Here is a 17903-nt window from a genome sequence, read left to right on the forward strand (position 1 = left end):
GAAACTCCATTACCGGGATTCTGAGAATAAACCAAAGTCTTCCATGAAGTTAATAGACTACATTCCTTCTTGCAAAGGAAGCGAACAAAACACACCTGAAAGGTTATCTCGTGAAAAGTAAGCACACAGGAAATGCAATCCACCACCTACCACCATCTATACTTTATTACTGAAGCCCACAACAGACGAAGTCACATGGGATTACAGGGCCCCACATAATCACCAGATAAACTCACCACCCCATTCTGATTTTTAAGATGTAAAGCAAAAGCATCCTAAAAGTGAAGGCAAGGTATAATAGCATTTAAGGATGCTACACATACTTAAAATGCCTGCTTTCCAATATATTGTAACTGGTGACACTATCAAGGCAGTGTTGTAGAAAAGTATATTGATGAAACACACTTGAAGTTTATTCATGTATTTTCACAAAATTCTGAAAATACCTTTGTCCCCAGTTGAAGTACTCCCCAAAATTACTTGCATATAGGTATTACAAAAGCGTCCAATGGTTAGAGGTAAGACACAAAGAAAAATAAGAATAACTGATGTTTCCTGAGAAAACCAGCTCCTTATTTAATACCAGGAGAAATACAGATGAATTCTTCTACTTCCCAGTCTTGTAATCCGTATATGAGGAAGACTACTCCTGAACAGAAATAAGCACAGAGAAGAGCTATTAGGAGATTCAACAGAATAGCAACACTATCTTGGAAAAGTACACAAAACTGTTGAGTCATTTAGTCTAATAAACCCAAAAGCTAAAAGCATATAAATACCAATAACGAGAAAATGATTTGTTAGCTTAAGGCTTGATCCCATCACAGCCTAACTTGATGTATTTGCTGGCCAGGTTTCCCCTCCTTTTGTTGTTACTTCGAGGAACTGAGCACTAGAAAAATTAGCATTTTGTGTACAAGCAAAACACAAAGAAGATATATTCTCCACAGAACCTCAGAATAAACAAACCAACACAATCTTTAGAACATTATATTTCATAAAAGACAATGATAAAAAAGTACAAACATTTTCATGAACAACAAAAAAACAAAACTATGATAGTACACAGGAAATTCCCAGCATTTGTTTCAGTGCATTTTTCATTAAGCCTATCTTACATATCTCTACAAATAAAATAATCTTAAGTACACTTCCTCTTGCTGATACACAATGGATCCTTTTAATATTTTTAAATAACTGGCTCGTTAGTAACCCACTACAACACTGTCATTAGTAAACATAATGATAGAAAAATAGACTGGCAAGATCCAAGAAAAAGGACATTTTGCACTTACTTTTCAATATACTGTCTATTGCAAAATGGATTTTGTATTTTATATTCTCCTGCTTAAACTTGAAATACAGCAAATGGGCTTAAGAGTATCTTAGCATATCAGCCAGACTCCACTGTTAATATTTCTGTAATGTTTTTACTTGTTAATTTGCAAGACCTTGCAAAATCTTGTAAAATACTCCCTCTTTCTTCTCTCTCCATGTTAACTCCTTAAAGAGAAGTCATCCTTAATTTGCCTTGTCAGCAATGCAAAAGCCAATGGGATTGGCTTCTCTCTACATTTTACAAGAATCATGAAAATATCAAAAGGAATGTGCACAACTCTTAGTTCTGCATCGCATTTATTTTGCTTGAAGGCACTGTCTATGTTAAAATTCACTACAGAGTAGTACTGAGTTCAAGCAGGTAGTATACAAACACTATTTTTGATGTAATTTAAGATGGCAACTTTTAAAACTTCCCAACAAAGCGATAAAAGGTATTTGGAGAAGAGTGTTGTTTAACAATTCATAATTTAACATCCATCACTTTGGGGCACCAAAATGTAAACTTTTTAAGAACTCATCTGTATGTTATAATCCATTCACATACTGGCTTAAATCACATATTTTTTAAGACCATACATGATTAATCACTTAGAGCTGTAAAGTTATATTAGTTCAGCCACAGCATATGTGTAATATAGTATGTATATATGTATGTTTATATACATATATATGCATTGGAATTTTTTTAAATTGCACATTAATTTCACAGAATGCCTAACAAATGGGCACAAAAGCATGCTTCAGAAAACAGTACAGACCTACAGTACCAAAGGATATTTCATAATCATAGGTGTTAAATTGTAGGTGAACTTGTACTGAAAACCAGAAATCACTTCAAAATTACATCAGGGATTTAAAAATTTATTCAAGAGTTCTTAAAGAATTGTATTAGTCTGTTATGAAATAAGACTAACTTTATTTTGAAGATATAATTGTTTGTACAGCATATTAATTATCTCCCCTTTATCCATATGCTTCAGAATATTCTATACACTCAGTTATAGAAAAATATATCAGGAGGTGATCAAGCCGCTTAAGCATGCTCTTGAAGGATGTTTTGTTCACTTTATGCTCACTTTTTGTTATTTTCATTGCATTACGTCATTCCTAAAGCACATTAGCTTAACTGGTAGATTTTAAGGTAATTCCAGTACAGTTTAAAATATGCCTTACAATTGTTCTGAACTACTTAAAATAAAATCATTACATTTCTACTAAATATTTGGAATATCTATAACTAAGCTCATAACTTGACTGAAGAATGGCTAAGGGCAAAATTTACTGCTGGGATGTCAAAGAAATAAAAGATGTTTATGGCAAACAAACTTAAATGTACAAAGCACCACACCATCTGTGGCAGCAATTCAGGAAACCAACACACAGTAATGAGTTGAAGTTAGCATTCTTTGTCAACACTCTTACAGAACACTCTATGGATAAACAATCCTTATTATATACTGCTCTCCATCATCATGGGAGCAGAAGTCAGTCTTTGGTTCCTAAAGAGTTGAGTAACTGCGACGAACAAAACAGTGTAGCAGATCTTGGTCAATATATTTGCATTAACATAAAAAATAAATGATCCAGTCCTTTTCCATAGTATTAACAACGGGTGTAAAAAAATATTAGGAAAAGATAATAACGCTTAGCAGTGGGATACTTTTAGGTAGCATAACATTACAAGCAAACAGAAAATAAGAAGATATGTTTTTCATTATAAGACAAGGAAAGAGGCTAGTCACTCATACATGTAACACCACAAAAATAGAAAAGCAGAGAGGACCAATCCTTAGTGGGACTGCGCAACCTCAATCTCATTGAAAGTCATCGACTTGAGGATACTTAGTGCATCATAGAAGCACTCAGCACTCTACGAGAATAGGCCCTTAAATAGCTATATTGATTAATATATTATGAGTGGAATTTTAAAAAGCACTTGGGATTGGCCTGTTTTCAGTTCCACTGACGTCATCATCAGCAACAGCAGAACAGTTTGACCAACACCATGGTTCTGAAAATCCCACACTGCAAGCATTAGAACTATTAGAACTATGTTTTTTTTTTTTTCTTAAAAATCTAACTTTAATATTCTTCCAATGAAGACACATTTTTGGCTCTTCTAATTTTGGAGGAATAAAAGTGCTGTTTACTAGGATTTATTTTTTTAAAAAAAAAAGAACAATACCAAAATACTGTACGCACCCAGACACATTGTTTTAGGCATTAAAATCCCTGACATTGACACTAGTGGCACACTTGGAAACAGTTAGAGTTCCTGTAGATCATAATACGCAACAACTGCAAGATTTTTCCATAATACACATGCAATATGCATATAAATAGGATTTAGATGGCAGGCAGGGTATCATACAATTTTGCTGGCAATAAATAAAATTAAAAGCTTCTTTGTAGCAAGTTTATATATGAAATTGATTCTTCTATATAGATATGCAGAAGGCCTAGAGCTCAAAACTAGTATAACAGTTTACAGTCATAGCTGGCCAACAATTAATAATTCCTTCATTTCACCTAAGGTATAACCTTTTTTTAAGAATACTTACATTTTACACTTGTTCTGTCATGCTAATAAAAACATTCCTATAGAATTCAAACAAGAACACACTCAAATACATACTCAAGCATAAAATATTGAGCAATTTAAAAGCGATGCACACACATTAATTTACATCACATATTTACAAAACACATTTTAAAAAGAAACAAAAGCATTCATTTTTAAATACGAGGAAGGGGCAGTTTAGTATAAAAAAATTCCTGGAAGAAGAGGCCTCTGTCACTACTTCCAGAGAAGCTACAAGTCTGTTTTCTGCAGTTTATTTAGCTGAGTGGTTAAGACAGAGAATATGAAGAATGAAGGCTTGAACAGTAGTCTCATGCTGTAAACATCTGAGTGGTAGCTGCTGGCTTTTCTTTCAGAACAAAATGCATGGTACATACAATCACTTTACTTCTCATCCCAAATATGCATCATCAAAGAGTCAAAAATCTCTAATTCTAAGCTGCTGTTTGTTGTTTTTGTTTTGTTTTACAGTATCTATTAGTAGCTTCCAGTGTTAAAAGTTTATTCTGGTAGGGTAGCTTGTCGTTCCACTTCTATCAATAGTCTCTAACAGGAGCAAGTTCTGGTATGAGATTAACAGTTATATTTTTATACAATCTACTGACAAGTATTTTAGGAGTATATATTAAATTGTTCAACCCATCAACATACTGACGTTCTCTGGAATACCTCAGAAGTTTATATCTGCAGAGGGAGTTGGAAGAAGAAAACATGAGAATGATTTGCAAGAAACAATTCAATTGATGTTAGACATGATAGTGTAACAGTCATATCATTTTGAAATATGCTTTAAATTCTGGAACTACCTCTCAGCCCTTTGAAAAATACCAAATTACCTACCTAAGCTTTAAAAACACGCCACTTCCTTTTTTTTTATACACTTAGATTTTATGTTCACATACACAAGTTAACATTAAGACTTAACAACAAAAAAGGCATTTAATATGTATACTTGTATGGTCCCAAATTAATCTGATTTTTGAAGGACATTCAACTTCATGTTCTTTTGCTATAAAACTCAATATGGAGCTCAGAGAAGATTCAGAAAACTTCACTGTTCATCATTATACATTTAAATATCTGAATTGTTTTTCATTTCATTCTTGAGACTCCTGCATTTGCAAACATCTAAATTTGAGGTGATTAGAAGACCAGTTCCCATTCCCCTGATTACTGATACATACATTTTAGTTTCATATCACATATTTACCCATGTCTACTGTACGTGTCTACTTTCTGCTTTATTCATAATTTTTAAATAAAGATGTTCCCAGAAAAAAAGACACCCATTGATAACAGAACGGAGCAGTATTTCTATCTGAAAACGCATACCATAAACTCTTTATTTTGCCTTTCACATTCTAATTTTTATTGCAGCTCATCTGCTACATTCTGCTATTCCAATCTAGGGCAGACAGAACCTACTGGCCAATTAAAGTGTTTTGCATCTTTGTAGCAAAGGAAAGGAACCCTGAAAGAAAAAGTTCGTGTCAATGTAAGCAGGAAATGAGAGGACCTGTATCTCAGAAAAGTATGAAATATGATGGAAGAAACCAGTCCTTGAGGATTTTTAAAGTCTGTTTTCACACAGGAGTCATTTCCCCTAGCTGTACTACTTCCTTTTGCAGAATATTGAAATTAACCAACCAATGGAGCCCTGCCAACACTAACGCCCGAACTCTTAAGAAACAATAACATTCTGCATCAAAGATTATGATGATAATATCTTCTGACACACAAACTCAGTCTCTCTCACGGTTAGATCAGAAATATATGAACACCAAACATAATGTGTTTACGAAAATATGAAGTTTAGCGCTAAAGAGGGAGTAACACTGATAAACACTGACTGCTTATTTGCATGTGTGGAAGATTTGCATATGTGCAAGGAAATAAATTTACATCTGTAGCTCTAGTATTTGAACAGTTCTCTGTTTTTCTTACCGTCCTAAAAACTGGACTTCACCTCTGTGATGATGAGGAATGGATTTGTACTTCCCTAAATCTCCCTCTGGTCTTGTAACATTGTATCCAGCATAGTGAACCCTGTAGCATAAAACATAAACATTTGTACTAAGAGTATTACAAAGATGTTTTTGCAAGTTACAGCAAAAGTGAAAAATACTCATCAAAACCTTTTAAAGCTAAATCTTTGCATCCACTGACATTATCTCCCTAAAAAACCCAAAACACTCCTAACCTGACAATCAAAAAAGCTGGCAAAACCAATAAAGTGTGAAATATTTCATATTTAGCATTTCCTGCTTTGTTCTTAAAGCACAATAGCATAAAAATATGACACTAGTAAGGAAAAATAATAAACACACACAAACTCTTCCTTTAAAATATATCTCTCTATATATAAACTTGTGCATACACTGTTTCAACAGCTCAACTGGAACATGTTACAGTTGTTTAGTGTGAGCAGTTAGTAATACAGTGAGCATTGTTGTCCATTGTCCAGTTTGTGACTATCAATATAGTCACAAATCAACCTCTATCAAACACTGCTCCTAAGATATAAAAGATACTTAAACTCATGCTTACTCTACATGTCTGTGGGATGGTATTTCATAAAGCTAGCAGCAAGAGAGACATCAAAAAGCAACGCAGAGAAGGAATGAGACTAGATATGCTTAAAACTGTTATCCGTTGTCATATCCATTATTTGTTACAAGAACTATCTCTTAAAAGCCTGTTAACTATCCCCAGGCCAATAAAAAAAGAACACACTTATCCCTTCAAGTGTTACGTTCTGATTTTCTAAGTGAACACTAGAAATGTTAGAATTTGTTAATTTAAAACAAATTTAAAAAAAAGTAACAACTGAAAGAAAAAAACAACTAATTGCTTTCAAGGGGTGGATATCACAGAACAATAAGAAAGACATAAGCACTGAACACTCACCTGTTCCAAAGATCATCATCTTCTCCACCCCATCCCCAAAAGGCATTTGGAAACCCATTGATCTTCTTGAATTGTTCCACTGTCAGGCCACTCACACCACCGAAGAACTCATTGTATGGAAGACTGAAAATAAAAGACAAATTCTGTATTATTAGCTGAACTTAGATACGTAGTCCTTTCTTTGAACAATACCTTTCAAAAAAAAAAAAAAAGCCCAAAAAAACCAACCAAGAGCCACCCCAAACTAAGGACATGAACAGATGCTGAATGAATTCACTAAGAGAAACTGGTTCACAGATCACTGGCATTAAGTAACATACATTGAAGTTGAATAAAATGTTTCTAGTAGTGTCTGATTTGTACAGTCTTAGACTGTACCTCAAATTAGCATCAGCACATGAAACAAAAGTCTATCACATGTTTCAGAGGACTGATTTAGACCCAAAGGTGAAGTGCAAAGTGAGGCACTCGAACTACTGAATGTTGACCCTATTCAACTGAAAGAGCACCCCAATCAACTGAAAAAATTACTAATCAGTAATGCATCAATTCAGTAATTTTAATTCATTACTATATTCTACAGAACTGTTAAAACTTGAGAGGAACAGTTTAACAGTATGTATTCAACCATAGTGAAATACATACTTATTTAAAAAACAGTTTTCCAGTTTTTAGAAGCTAAACTTTCGAATCAAAAGTATCTATAGGCTTTTTTGTCATTAAGCAATCAGAAATTACTAAAACATTATTAATAAGCATCTGGCCAACAAAAATAGCCACTATAACTACGTAACATAACATACTAAGGCCTCAGCAATGTGATTTCCAGCTCTCAAAACACTTTGTCAACCTTAAAAAACCAATAAATATATATATGTTTAAGTATCTGTGTTTACTTCCATCAATACTGACTTGCATCCTTAACCCAGAAGCTGATACAGTAAGTGCGTTCCTCTTTCAGAAACAGCTCACAATTTCAAAAATAAAAGTAATCAAACATATCTCTCAGGAGATGCTTCCAAATCTGGAACCTTCAAGGAGTTAGGACTATCTACAAAAAGATTTACCATTGCTTAGGACACAATTGCCACACTGAAGGACAAATAACTCCAGAATGCAAGGGGAAAGAAAAAGAAATACACAGTCATATAATTTCTGATCTCTGTGGAAACACAGGATTCAACCAAATCTTAATAGTTTTTGGGGAAGGTTGTTGCTATATAGCCCTTTCAACATTAATCGAAATAACAGGTGTTCTAAAAAAAACACAGAAACCACCCTACCCCCCCCAAAAAAAGCCAACAAAAAAAAACCACCAACAGCCTCAAAGCAACCCACCAACCAAAAAAAAAAACAAAACCAAAACAACAACTGGGCATGACAGTTTATGGCACTATTTGAGTTTTTTATTCATATTTAAGTGTGAGTGGTGCACCTGCACTTTTTTGTATATATACAGAAATAGGTACTTATTTATATATTTTAAAAGCATGTACTTATATATACATCAGACATTTTATAAATGTATGTATAAGCACAAAGTATTTTATAAATATGTATAAAAAGATGGATGAAAACTCTTATATATTTACATGTGTTTATTTATATATTTTTAAATACATATAAAATCCTTAAATGTTTGTCTGCTAATTGGCCAACAACCTTAAGTCCAAACACAGAATCACATTCTCAATGCTTTTGATCTGTCGGGTGACCAGGTTGTCAAGTTGATCAGCTTCACAAATAAAATTTCAGGATGGCAAATACACACATGTAGCAAGCAATAAGCTACAGCTTTATGTGAAGTGACTAGAAGAGTGTCATGAGATAGCAGAGTGTTAAAAAGCACGTGAAACATCATTAACGTAAAATGGCAGAAGAAAAGGAGGTAAAAAAATTGCAGGACCCACTACATTCATCAAATTTCAATAGAGACTGAATACAAGACATGAAGTGGTCTATCAGTAAGAAAATCTTCTGTTCAAAAAGCAGTACAAAGCAGAAATAAACTGCACATTTATAAGAAAACTAAGCAAGACATCTTTTCCTGTGGTATTTTGCTGCAGATAATGTGCTTATCTTTGTTAACAGCCATCGCAAAGACTTATGTAGCCCAAAAAGATTTCTAATAAGTAAGACAAGTTTTGCCCCCTCAACACAGGCAGACATCTGATTTTAAAGATCAACCTCACTGCAACAACTTCAACACTGAAAATTACAAATAATATCTTCAAATTAGCAACATATCAAATGTAGACACTAAACTTAAATCTTCCTTTTAATAACTAGATATTCATCTATGTAAATAGCTTGATAGGCTGTTTTATTGGTTTCACCTACTGTATATACTGTCACAAGATTCATACACACTGTAAGAATGTTTCTAGATCTTTAAGAAGCAACATGAATAAAGCTGATTACTTACATGTACATGTATTTGTCGAGCTTTGCTGCAAAATGGCGTGGCATTTCTCCACATCCATAATAATTTCGGTCATTTTCAGGTAAGTGATCCACATCATGAAATATTATGCAGTCCCAGACGGCATCCTTCATAGCCTCTTTGAAGCCAACATTAAAGAGCATTGCACGATTAAAAGGTTGTGTACCTGTCTTCAAACAGAAAACAGAGGAGACATTGTAAGAATCAAGAAGAGACAAAATTTCAATACTATGAGAAATACATCCTCTACCATGCAAAAAAAAAAAAAAGAAAAAAAGTATTGACAAAGATGCCTGTTATTCCTCTAGTTAAGCAGAGCAATAACTCTGGTTACCACCAATTACATCGACTGTATTTTGTGGTTTAAGAAGTCAGATGTTTTCCCTTCTTACCCAAAACTTAACAGCACTAGCAACTCATAGCACTAGTAGCTCTGAGGTATCAAAATGTGAGTGGTTTGGATTAATACAGCACGACATTATGAGTTAAATTAATTATAATATTAAAGAAATACTGATACAAAACTAAGAAAGAAACATTAAGTTTTGTTTCTTGTTAAAACAGTCAACTACTGAAAAACTTTCAATGCTGTGAAAATGCCTACAACTTGGTTACATATTTATTATCAACCTTATATTAGAACTTCCAGTTTCTTAGAAACTTTAATAAAGTCAGATTCAATTTTTATTTTAATTTTTATTTCTAGTACAATTTATATCTTCTGATGTCCATTTTGAACAAACTAAACAGCATAGAACCTTTTGATATAGTAAATGAATCCTACGTGCATTTTTTTAAAATGACAATTTAGAGGAACTTTTGGTTTTTTGCAAACTTTTCACTTTGTCACCTGAAAGTATCGCATTACATAGCTTATTTTTCATGGTTTATCTACTAGAGCCAACAATGGTGCAAACTCCTTAAGCAACCTATCTGAACTACTTTCTTCCTTGATTGTGACTAGCAGAAACTTTTTTCCTTTTTTTTTTTTTTTTAAAAAAAGTCTTTTTTTACCCTCCATATCCATTCCTCTGTTTCCAAAGAGACCCCTAGCCAAGGTACTAGTTTGCAATTTTATATCATTAATGCCTCCATTGTATTTCACATATATTAACCGGACAGTACACATTTTAATACTATCGTCTTCAACTGGATTTCAGTGAGCCTATGCTGTAAAATGGCCTTCTGTAAATGACCATGTCTAATTATTATACATAAAACCTTTTTTTTTTTCCTTGAAAACTTAGAAAGACAACAGATTCAAAGAGGCCATGTTATAACCTATAAAATATCAGACCATATTTGAAAAAAAGCAACATGTGTCTCGTCACTGCTTAAACTGGGGAATGGAGCTGAACTTTCCTTTTTCATTCAAAGGATTAGAACAGCAGAGTAACAACTTTTAAATTCTGGATTCATCCAAATCTTGGTAAGAATATCAAATCTGCTTTAGTAAAGAATCTTGAAGGGTGACTTTCAAGTAAATGCTGTTACCTGTTCAACAACATAGAAGGCAAATTCCAGCCGCTGCTTCTGCAACATAGGTATGAGATGACGGAAAAAAATTGGAAGATGCTCATGGCGATTCCGAAAAGGAATAAGGACCGCCACCTTCAAAAAATTATATATATTAAGCTATTAACATTTTTTACATGTCAATGTTTTAATACAGATCAAGTCTCCATGGCTTATATAGACTTTTCAGCTTTTAAATTTAAATTGGCTGTGTTTTACACTCTCACTCCCACTAGGAAAGAGTGTCACAATTTTGCTCAAAAAAAGAAAAAAATTCCGAGTAAAATATAAGTAAGATTTTCCTTTTATGTTCACTTGCTTCTAATTATACTTTAAGCAATGCACACATAAGGCAAGTTTGCAGACATATGATAAAATGTTTAGTAACAACAGTTAATGAACCTTTAGAAGTTCTTGACAATCCGTTTCAAGTTTTGCTTCAAGCTTTAGTCTCTTCTTGAGCTCAGATTTCATAATACTTATACTATAACATACTACGTGTTATATAAAAGATATAGCAGTAAAAGACTGAGTGCTTTCAATGGTAAATGTTCCTATACACCAACAGGAAAAAAAAGCAGAAAAGCAGCATCTCACCTTCCATCGTGGCTTACAGTCTTTTGGTTTCCAGTGTCCTCCTGGTTTAATTTCTAAATCTTTTGAAAACAGTTGCTCAATTTCATCAAAACTAATTTCACTCATATTAACATCAATAAGGCCTCCTAAATCGAGGGGGGGGAAAAAAATCATTTATTAATTTCAATTAAGACGACAGATCTAACACTACAAGGTATATCATAGACCAATAGCATCAGAAATTTGTATTTACACTACCTACAGATAAACCAGAAACTATTTATACTAGCCTCTTAATATTAAGGTTTTTTACAGAATGAATTTCACAATATAAATATTCCTTCAATAAATCCTATAAGCAACATACTCATTTCAGAGGACACAGAACAAGCAAAGTAATTTGAATTCTGTATATATTCCAGAAAATTAGTCATCTTTCATTTCAAGTACCATCGTTAACAACCCCCATCATTTCTACTACTGAACTGATACTCAAATTCTGGGTGTCCTCCTACCTGCACTTCAACAGAAAAAGAAAACACATCATCACTGCACTCAACAAAATTCCTCAATTTACAATCTAGATAATTACAGACATTTCATGTACTGCCTTCAACCAATAATTCACCTCTGTCTACATCAAAGCAATTTATAGCAAGCAGCTAGATTTGAGAATTACCACTGATAAAACTAATTAACCTAATAGGAAAAGCATTCGCAAATGGCTACTGATTAGAGTGGAATTCCGTAAGACATTGAATAAAGACCACAATATGGTAGCAAAAAAATCAGGTTAGTAGTTATTATGAGAAAATATTTACACTTAATTGATAGCTAAAAACTTGCCTGTCATAAGCTTATGCATGTGTATAAATTTCAAAACTGGAAATAATGATTCATAGTAAACACTCTACCCTCAAAAACCAGGAGTAGAAGGAGTCAAGAAAATCTGGGGAGAAGAACAGTGTAACACTCTTTAACCAGAAGCTCAAGCTGTTCTACAGCAACTACTATACTAGATCATCAAATAAAAATCTTGCAATAACTATCTAACAGACAACCATAAAATATTCCACTTTTTTTGTCTAAAAATTAAAGTCTTTTTTGTGAGGGCTGGAATTTTAAAATCAATGAAAAAAAAAACACTCCCATTTTCTCCCCCATGCCCAAAACATGGGGCCAAAACTGACCCATTCTGACCCAAAACATCCTATTTGTGTCAAAAAGATTGCTTCATGTTGTAACACTGAATTGACTAGCTATCTAAATCTTTTGGAAAGATTGGAATTTTTGGACCATACTAGGAATAACTATTGTTTTCAGAAGGCAGAAGATATTGCAAGAGCATTTTAGTTTTGGATCTGATTAAATGTAGAACTACTTGTAAATGTAGAAGGTAACTTTAAATAAAAGGAAAATGATAGGAAAAAAAAAAAAGGATCAGGAGCAGCACCATAAGGAGAAGGTCTTTTAAGAAAATATTTAAACAAATTCACATTTATTTATTTATTTTAGAAGAAAAAGGAAACCTGTCAGTTGCTGAAAAAGGACTGTATAAATATACAGTGGAACAAGGTATTACTACAGAGCTTTAAAAAAAAAAAAAAAAAGAGAAGCTTAGATGATCATTATGGTTGCATATGTAACTCTTCAATAACCAATAACCTGAAAACGAAATCTTATAAAAACTAGAAACAAGGCAATCAACAAAGGACCAGTATATAGACTATAAACATCTAGAAATCAAATTTAAAAAAAATAAATAATTCACCAGATCAATTTCAACTACTAAGAGATAGAGAAGCAACAGGAACCTTTCTGTTTATTTATAGAATCTAATAGGAAAATAGAGATAAGTAAAGGTCAATTGCTATACCTGAAAAGGAAGCAAACAATACATGATGCAAAGGACTCAGGTACCTTAGTCTTCTGAGAAGAGTTTAGATGCACTCAGATGCTTACAGAGTTTAAACAATAAAAACGTAAATTTAAAAAAAAAAAAAAGAGGAATGGTAAAACAGTATTTATGTAATGTAAGTGCTTCTAACTTGATGGGACATGATGAAATTCTCTCCAGACTGTTTAAAAAGTAGCTATAGTAAACATTGAAATATTGGTACCATCAAAAGTACACAGGAGAGGTGCGAATGGAACACAGCAGTATTTCCCTGTCACTGGTGGTGGGCAGGAGAAGACATCTCAGTAAATATCTGGACTTAGTATTCACTACTTCCATTACCATCCAGCATGTCGCAATAAAACATATTTATACAACCCGCAAAAAAAGAAAACTGAAGAAGGAAAAAGCATTTTGAAGAACAGAATCGGAAAACAAAATTATTTCAGCAAATCAGATACATACTGAAATCAATAGAGTGAAATTAATTTAAAAAAAAAAGTAAATCAAATTAGAGAAAGTCTACAGTACGAAAATCAAGAAAGAAGAGCTCTAGAAACTATGTAGTCTAGAATGGCTGAAAGTACTGGTTTATCTACAAAGGGAAAGACTAACAAAAACATACATCTTTTCCAAGACAGAATAATTTGGTACATAGATGGCAACGAACTTTTTTCCAAGTATCAAGAAGAGTAAGGAAAAACGCAACTAACTTGCAGGAGGGTAAAGAAACATAACAAAAAAAGAAAAAAAGAAAAAAATGAATGCAGCTTGAGTATCAGATTGAGTATTAGGAAAAGCTTAACTATTCAGTTGATGGAATACTAGAATATCCTACTTCTGCAGACAGTAGAACTTCCTCTACTGATGACTTTTTCTTTTGTTTAAATACAAAATATATTTTTCTAATATCTATTTAAAATGGTTTAGGTATATTCAACCCCAGTGTATTGTGGTGATCAAACTAGATCTGGATACTTCTTATTGCTCATTAAGTACCAGTAGTTATAGACAAACCATGAAGTGGCTTGGCTAGACTGCTAAAAAATTCTTAACGTTAGGGCTTTATTTGATATAACTGAAAAAACTGATCTGCTTTCCATTTACCTCTCAAGTAAGTATTAAAATTATGCTGATCAAATACTCTTTTGTACTGCTTTCTATCTTGAAGTAGAGGCATCTTGGTTATGAATTAGCACAGCAGCGCTCAACCAGAGGGTTATAACCTGAAAGACTGAGTCACACATAAAAGGCACTAGTTGGTCCTATTTCAAGAACATATGTACTTGGGACAAAACATAATTTTAGCATACTCCTTCCACAGTACAAATTTGGCAAGCTGATATAAAGAAGAGTAGCTGACTTCTGTAATAACCTGAGACTATTAAGCAGGTCAAAATATACATGATTCAAGGAACTTCCTTCCCCGGCTATCTCAGGACAACCTACAGCATTTCATTGCATTAAATAATCTTCAGAGAAGTTTTGTTTAGATTATAATTAAATACAGAGATGGTTCTTAAAAAGGTATACATGAGAACCAAAAGGTAAGACATACATCTCTTTGTTGAACAGTAACTTACCCTGTGAACTATTTTCTATTAAAATTACAATTTTTCTATTAAATTCAGTGTGACAGAATGAGATTACTAACAAAAAAGGTGGAAAAGAGAGCAGCAAAAAGGAGATCTCCAGACAAATTCTGGTAGAATTACACAAAGCAATGAGGTTGATGGCAAGAACTGCAGAGTAGAATGCATCCCTACTCCGGCAATTCTAAATACCTGTCAGTGCAAACAAACCTGCATCCATGATTTCAGATAACATGCTGTAAGTAGGCTGACCTACTAAAGTATCTTAGTATCTTCTAACTTGCCTCATTTCCCCTGGACAGCAGACAAATGCACAAGTAGCACAGGTAGCAAAAGCCAATACAGTTTTGAACTAATCTAGCAGAATTCAACTGCTAGATCCTTTGAAAGTTACATTAAAAATACTAATTTATATGCATTTTTCAATCATCATAATTATCATTCTTGTTTCTCTGGTTATCCACAGTTGACATTTTCGGAACTTTTTATTTGTTTCCCAAAGTAGCTAAAATATTTACTATTGGAATAATTTAGTTTTATTTGTTTACAAGTGCAATATTACAGAAAAGAACATCCATATGATTTTGAAAGTCAAACCCGATTTCTAGAGGGAAAGAGACTGAAATAAGGATATAATCACACATGGCTAATTGCTACTTGGATCAGAACAGGTTTTTTACATGATGTAAGTTCATAATGAACAGCAACTGATCCATACTTTTGGCTATATGTATCTTTACAGTGTAAGAGACAAATTTTAGAATTCGGAGTTGTTGAAAAGAAACACAGATAACAAGCACTGTTACTGTACTCTTCTCTGGATAAACTTCTCTGTTAAGATTAAAAAAGAAGTTACACTGAAATCTAGATTAGTCTAATAAAATCCACTATTTTTATTTGAAGAAAAAATGATCAGCAATTCAGCTTGGCTGTCAGCAACATTATTTGCTATGATATGGATCTGAACTGCTATATTAAATACTTAATTACTTGCTAATGCTGAATGACAGCCCACAGCTTAAGTCAGGTGTTAGCCCAAAAGACAAGAGGTTAGAATTCTCGAAGGTGTTACCAATGTCATCAGAAACTATTTCAAATTTTCTCTCTCACAAATCTGTAGTTTACTTGTTTGATTTTAAATAAAGCAAGTAAAATAAACATGTTAGCATAATAGATACTGCCAGATACTAATGAACAGTCACTTCTAGTAACATATTTAACACTTTTTTACAGAGAATTGTTGATTCTTCTTCTCTAGTTGGTACATTTTGATACCAAATGAAACATTTCAATTTAACTAATTAGCTTTGAGATCTATCCTAATGCTACTATTAAATCTTCACTCAAAAATATTAAGTCTGTCTACAAAACATTTACTAGAACAGAAGCAATTCCATGGATTACCGACTCATGTTATAATCTCTTCCAAATGCAGAGCACAAAAAACATTTATACTTAATCATCCCTTGCTTCCTACAGCAACTCTGATAACATAACAATTCCTAACAGAGAGAAAAAAGCTGAAAACTCAATAGTGGTTTCTAAGAAGGAACTATTTTAACCAAGGGACTGCAATTTTATAAAAGTTAAATATAAAATCTATCTTTAATAACAAACAATCAGTGATGAAGGTCAAGGTAAAGCAGTCACCACTAGGAGTGATTTGCTTCTTTTCTTTTTGTGTTCAAAACTGTTCTACTTGGTAGACTTCTTATATACTTCTTGGTCTTTAAGGATTGCTTTCTCTACAAGCCAGAGGAGAGCAAACAATGGCCAGAATTTTGTCTGAATCTGAAAAATGGCAAGTCTACAGGAAAGGGGAATTCCCATGAAAGTTTACAGCTCTTAACAAGAATTTTGAAGAATATTCCCAAAGCTATACTTTGTCTACAGAAAGAAGACAAAAAAGTCATGCCAACAGCTTTTCAGCCACATCATTAAATCAGGTTAAGGGCACTGAAATTACGTCAAGGAACTCTTCCAATCTCATTTTGTGTAACTGCTTTAATTGTGCAATACCTGCTTATAAGACCTTCTACATACATTGGGATACTGCTACTTTGAACAGCTGTGATATTACAGGCTTTATAAAAAAATAGCAAAGGTGCCAAAGCACTCAGTCAGTTGCTTATTTCTGCGTGACACTCCTCTGCAACTAAACACTTTCAAACAAAGTAATTAGAAGTTTAGATTCTAGGCTTAAAGACAAATACAGTTAGGGTTACCTAATCAAGTTCTACTTAATAGTTTGGAATCTTAAACATCTGGGCTTTAAAGATTAATTTTAAAATTTCCTGAGGATCACAACTTTTCACTTGTTATATAAGTACTACTTCCTCATTATGACACGGCTTTAGCACTTTCTTACCTCCATCAATTCTCACTTCACTACATCATCTTATTCAGCTTCCTATATATTGAGGTATGCATCTTTGTATTAGGAATACCATTTCCAAAAAGCAAATTTTTAACTAGTCCTAAAAATATGCAACTCTGAATGGATACTTTTTATAAAGTTAGAGCATTCCTCGATATTAATAAAAACATTTAGTATTTAATTTGTAGAAAGTAAAATTATTTGCAAATAAAATTTAAAACATATTAGGTGATTAGTAAAGAGGCTAGAAGTTTTAGTAACACAATAGTTACAGGCAAAATTCTGCTAAGCATTATTGTCTATTAACGTATTTTATTCATTACTTTCTGCAATATATTTGAACTCCTTACAATTATATTTTATATTAAAATAATTGTATCTTGTTCTAAGTACAATCCAATTTACTAGATAAACATTAAGGTCAGTTTAAAACTTACTCATGTAAGGCAGCTTCTCTGGACAAGCCTGGTAGGGAGAGTAAGTAAAGTTTTCTGGAAGATACATTGTGGTTTGAGCAACGCAGTCACTAGAATTGTTTCCTTCAGGATAATCTTAAAAAGAGGAATTGATTCTTGTAAAAACTCATGTTATCCACTAAATTTGTAACATATCATCATGCAGGTGAAAGCACTAACTTTGTAAGTAACAAATTCCTAGCAGCATGACTAGAAAAA

General features: G+C 33.0%; 1 protein-coding gene across 3 annotated transcripts in view; it reads right to left on the reverse strand.

Annotated features, from left to right (window-relative positions):
* Positions 1-139: 139 nt before the first annotated feature.
* B4GALT6 (beta-1,4-galactosyltransferase 6) overlaps positions 140-17903 on the reverse strand; it is a 34805-nt gene continuing 17041 nt past the window's right edge. The window contains exons 3-9 of one of the 3 annotated variants that reach the window (XM_074576906.1): positions 17667-17780; positions 11385-11509; positions 10767-10883; positions 9255-9442; positions 6830-6952; positions 5867-5968; positions 140-649 (exon numbers count right to left, since the gene is read on the reverse strand). In XM_074576906.1, coding sequence (XP_074433007.1) covers positions 577-649; positions 5867-5968; positions 6830-6952; positions 9255-9442; positions 10767-10883; positions 11385-11509; positions 17667-17780 — 842 coding nt within the window. In that variant the 3' untranslated portion in view covers positions 140-576. Of the gene's footprint in view, positions 650-3481; positions 4607-5222; positions 5394-5866; positions 5969-6829; positions 6953-9254; positions 9443-10766; positions 10884-11384; positions 11510-17666; positions 17781-17903 lie in introns of those variants that run through there. The other 2 variants (XM_074576904.1, XM_074576905.1) reach the window with 2 other exon arrangements.

Source organism: Larus michahellis, chromosome 2, assembly GCF_964199755.1.
Source record: "Larus michahellis chromosome 2, bLarMic1.1, whole genome shotgun sequence".
NCBI lineage: Eukaryota > Metazoa > Chordata > Aves > Charadriiformes > Laridae > Larus > Larus michahellis.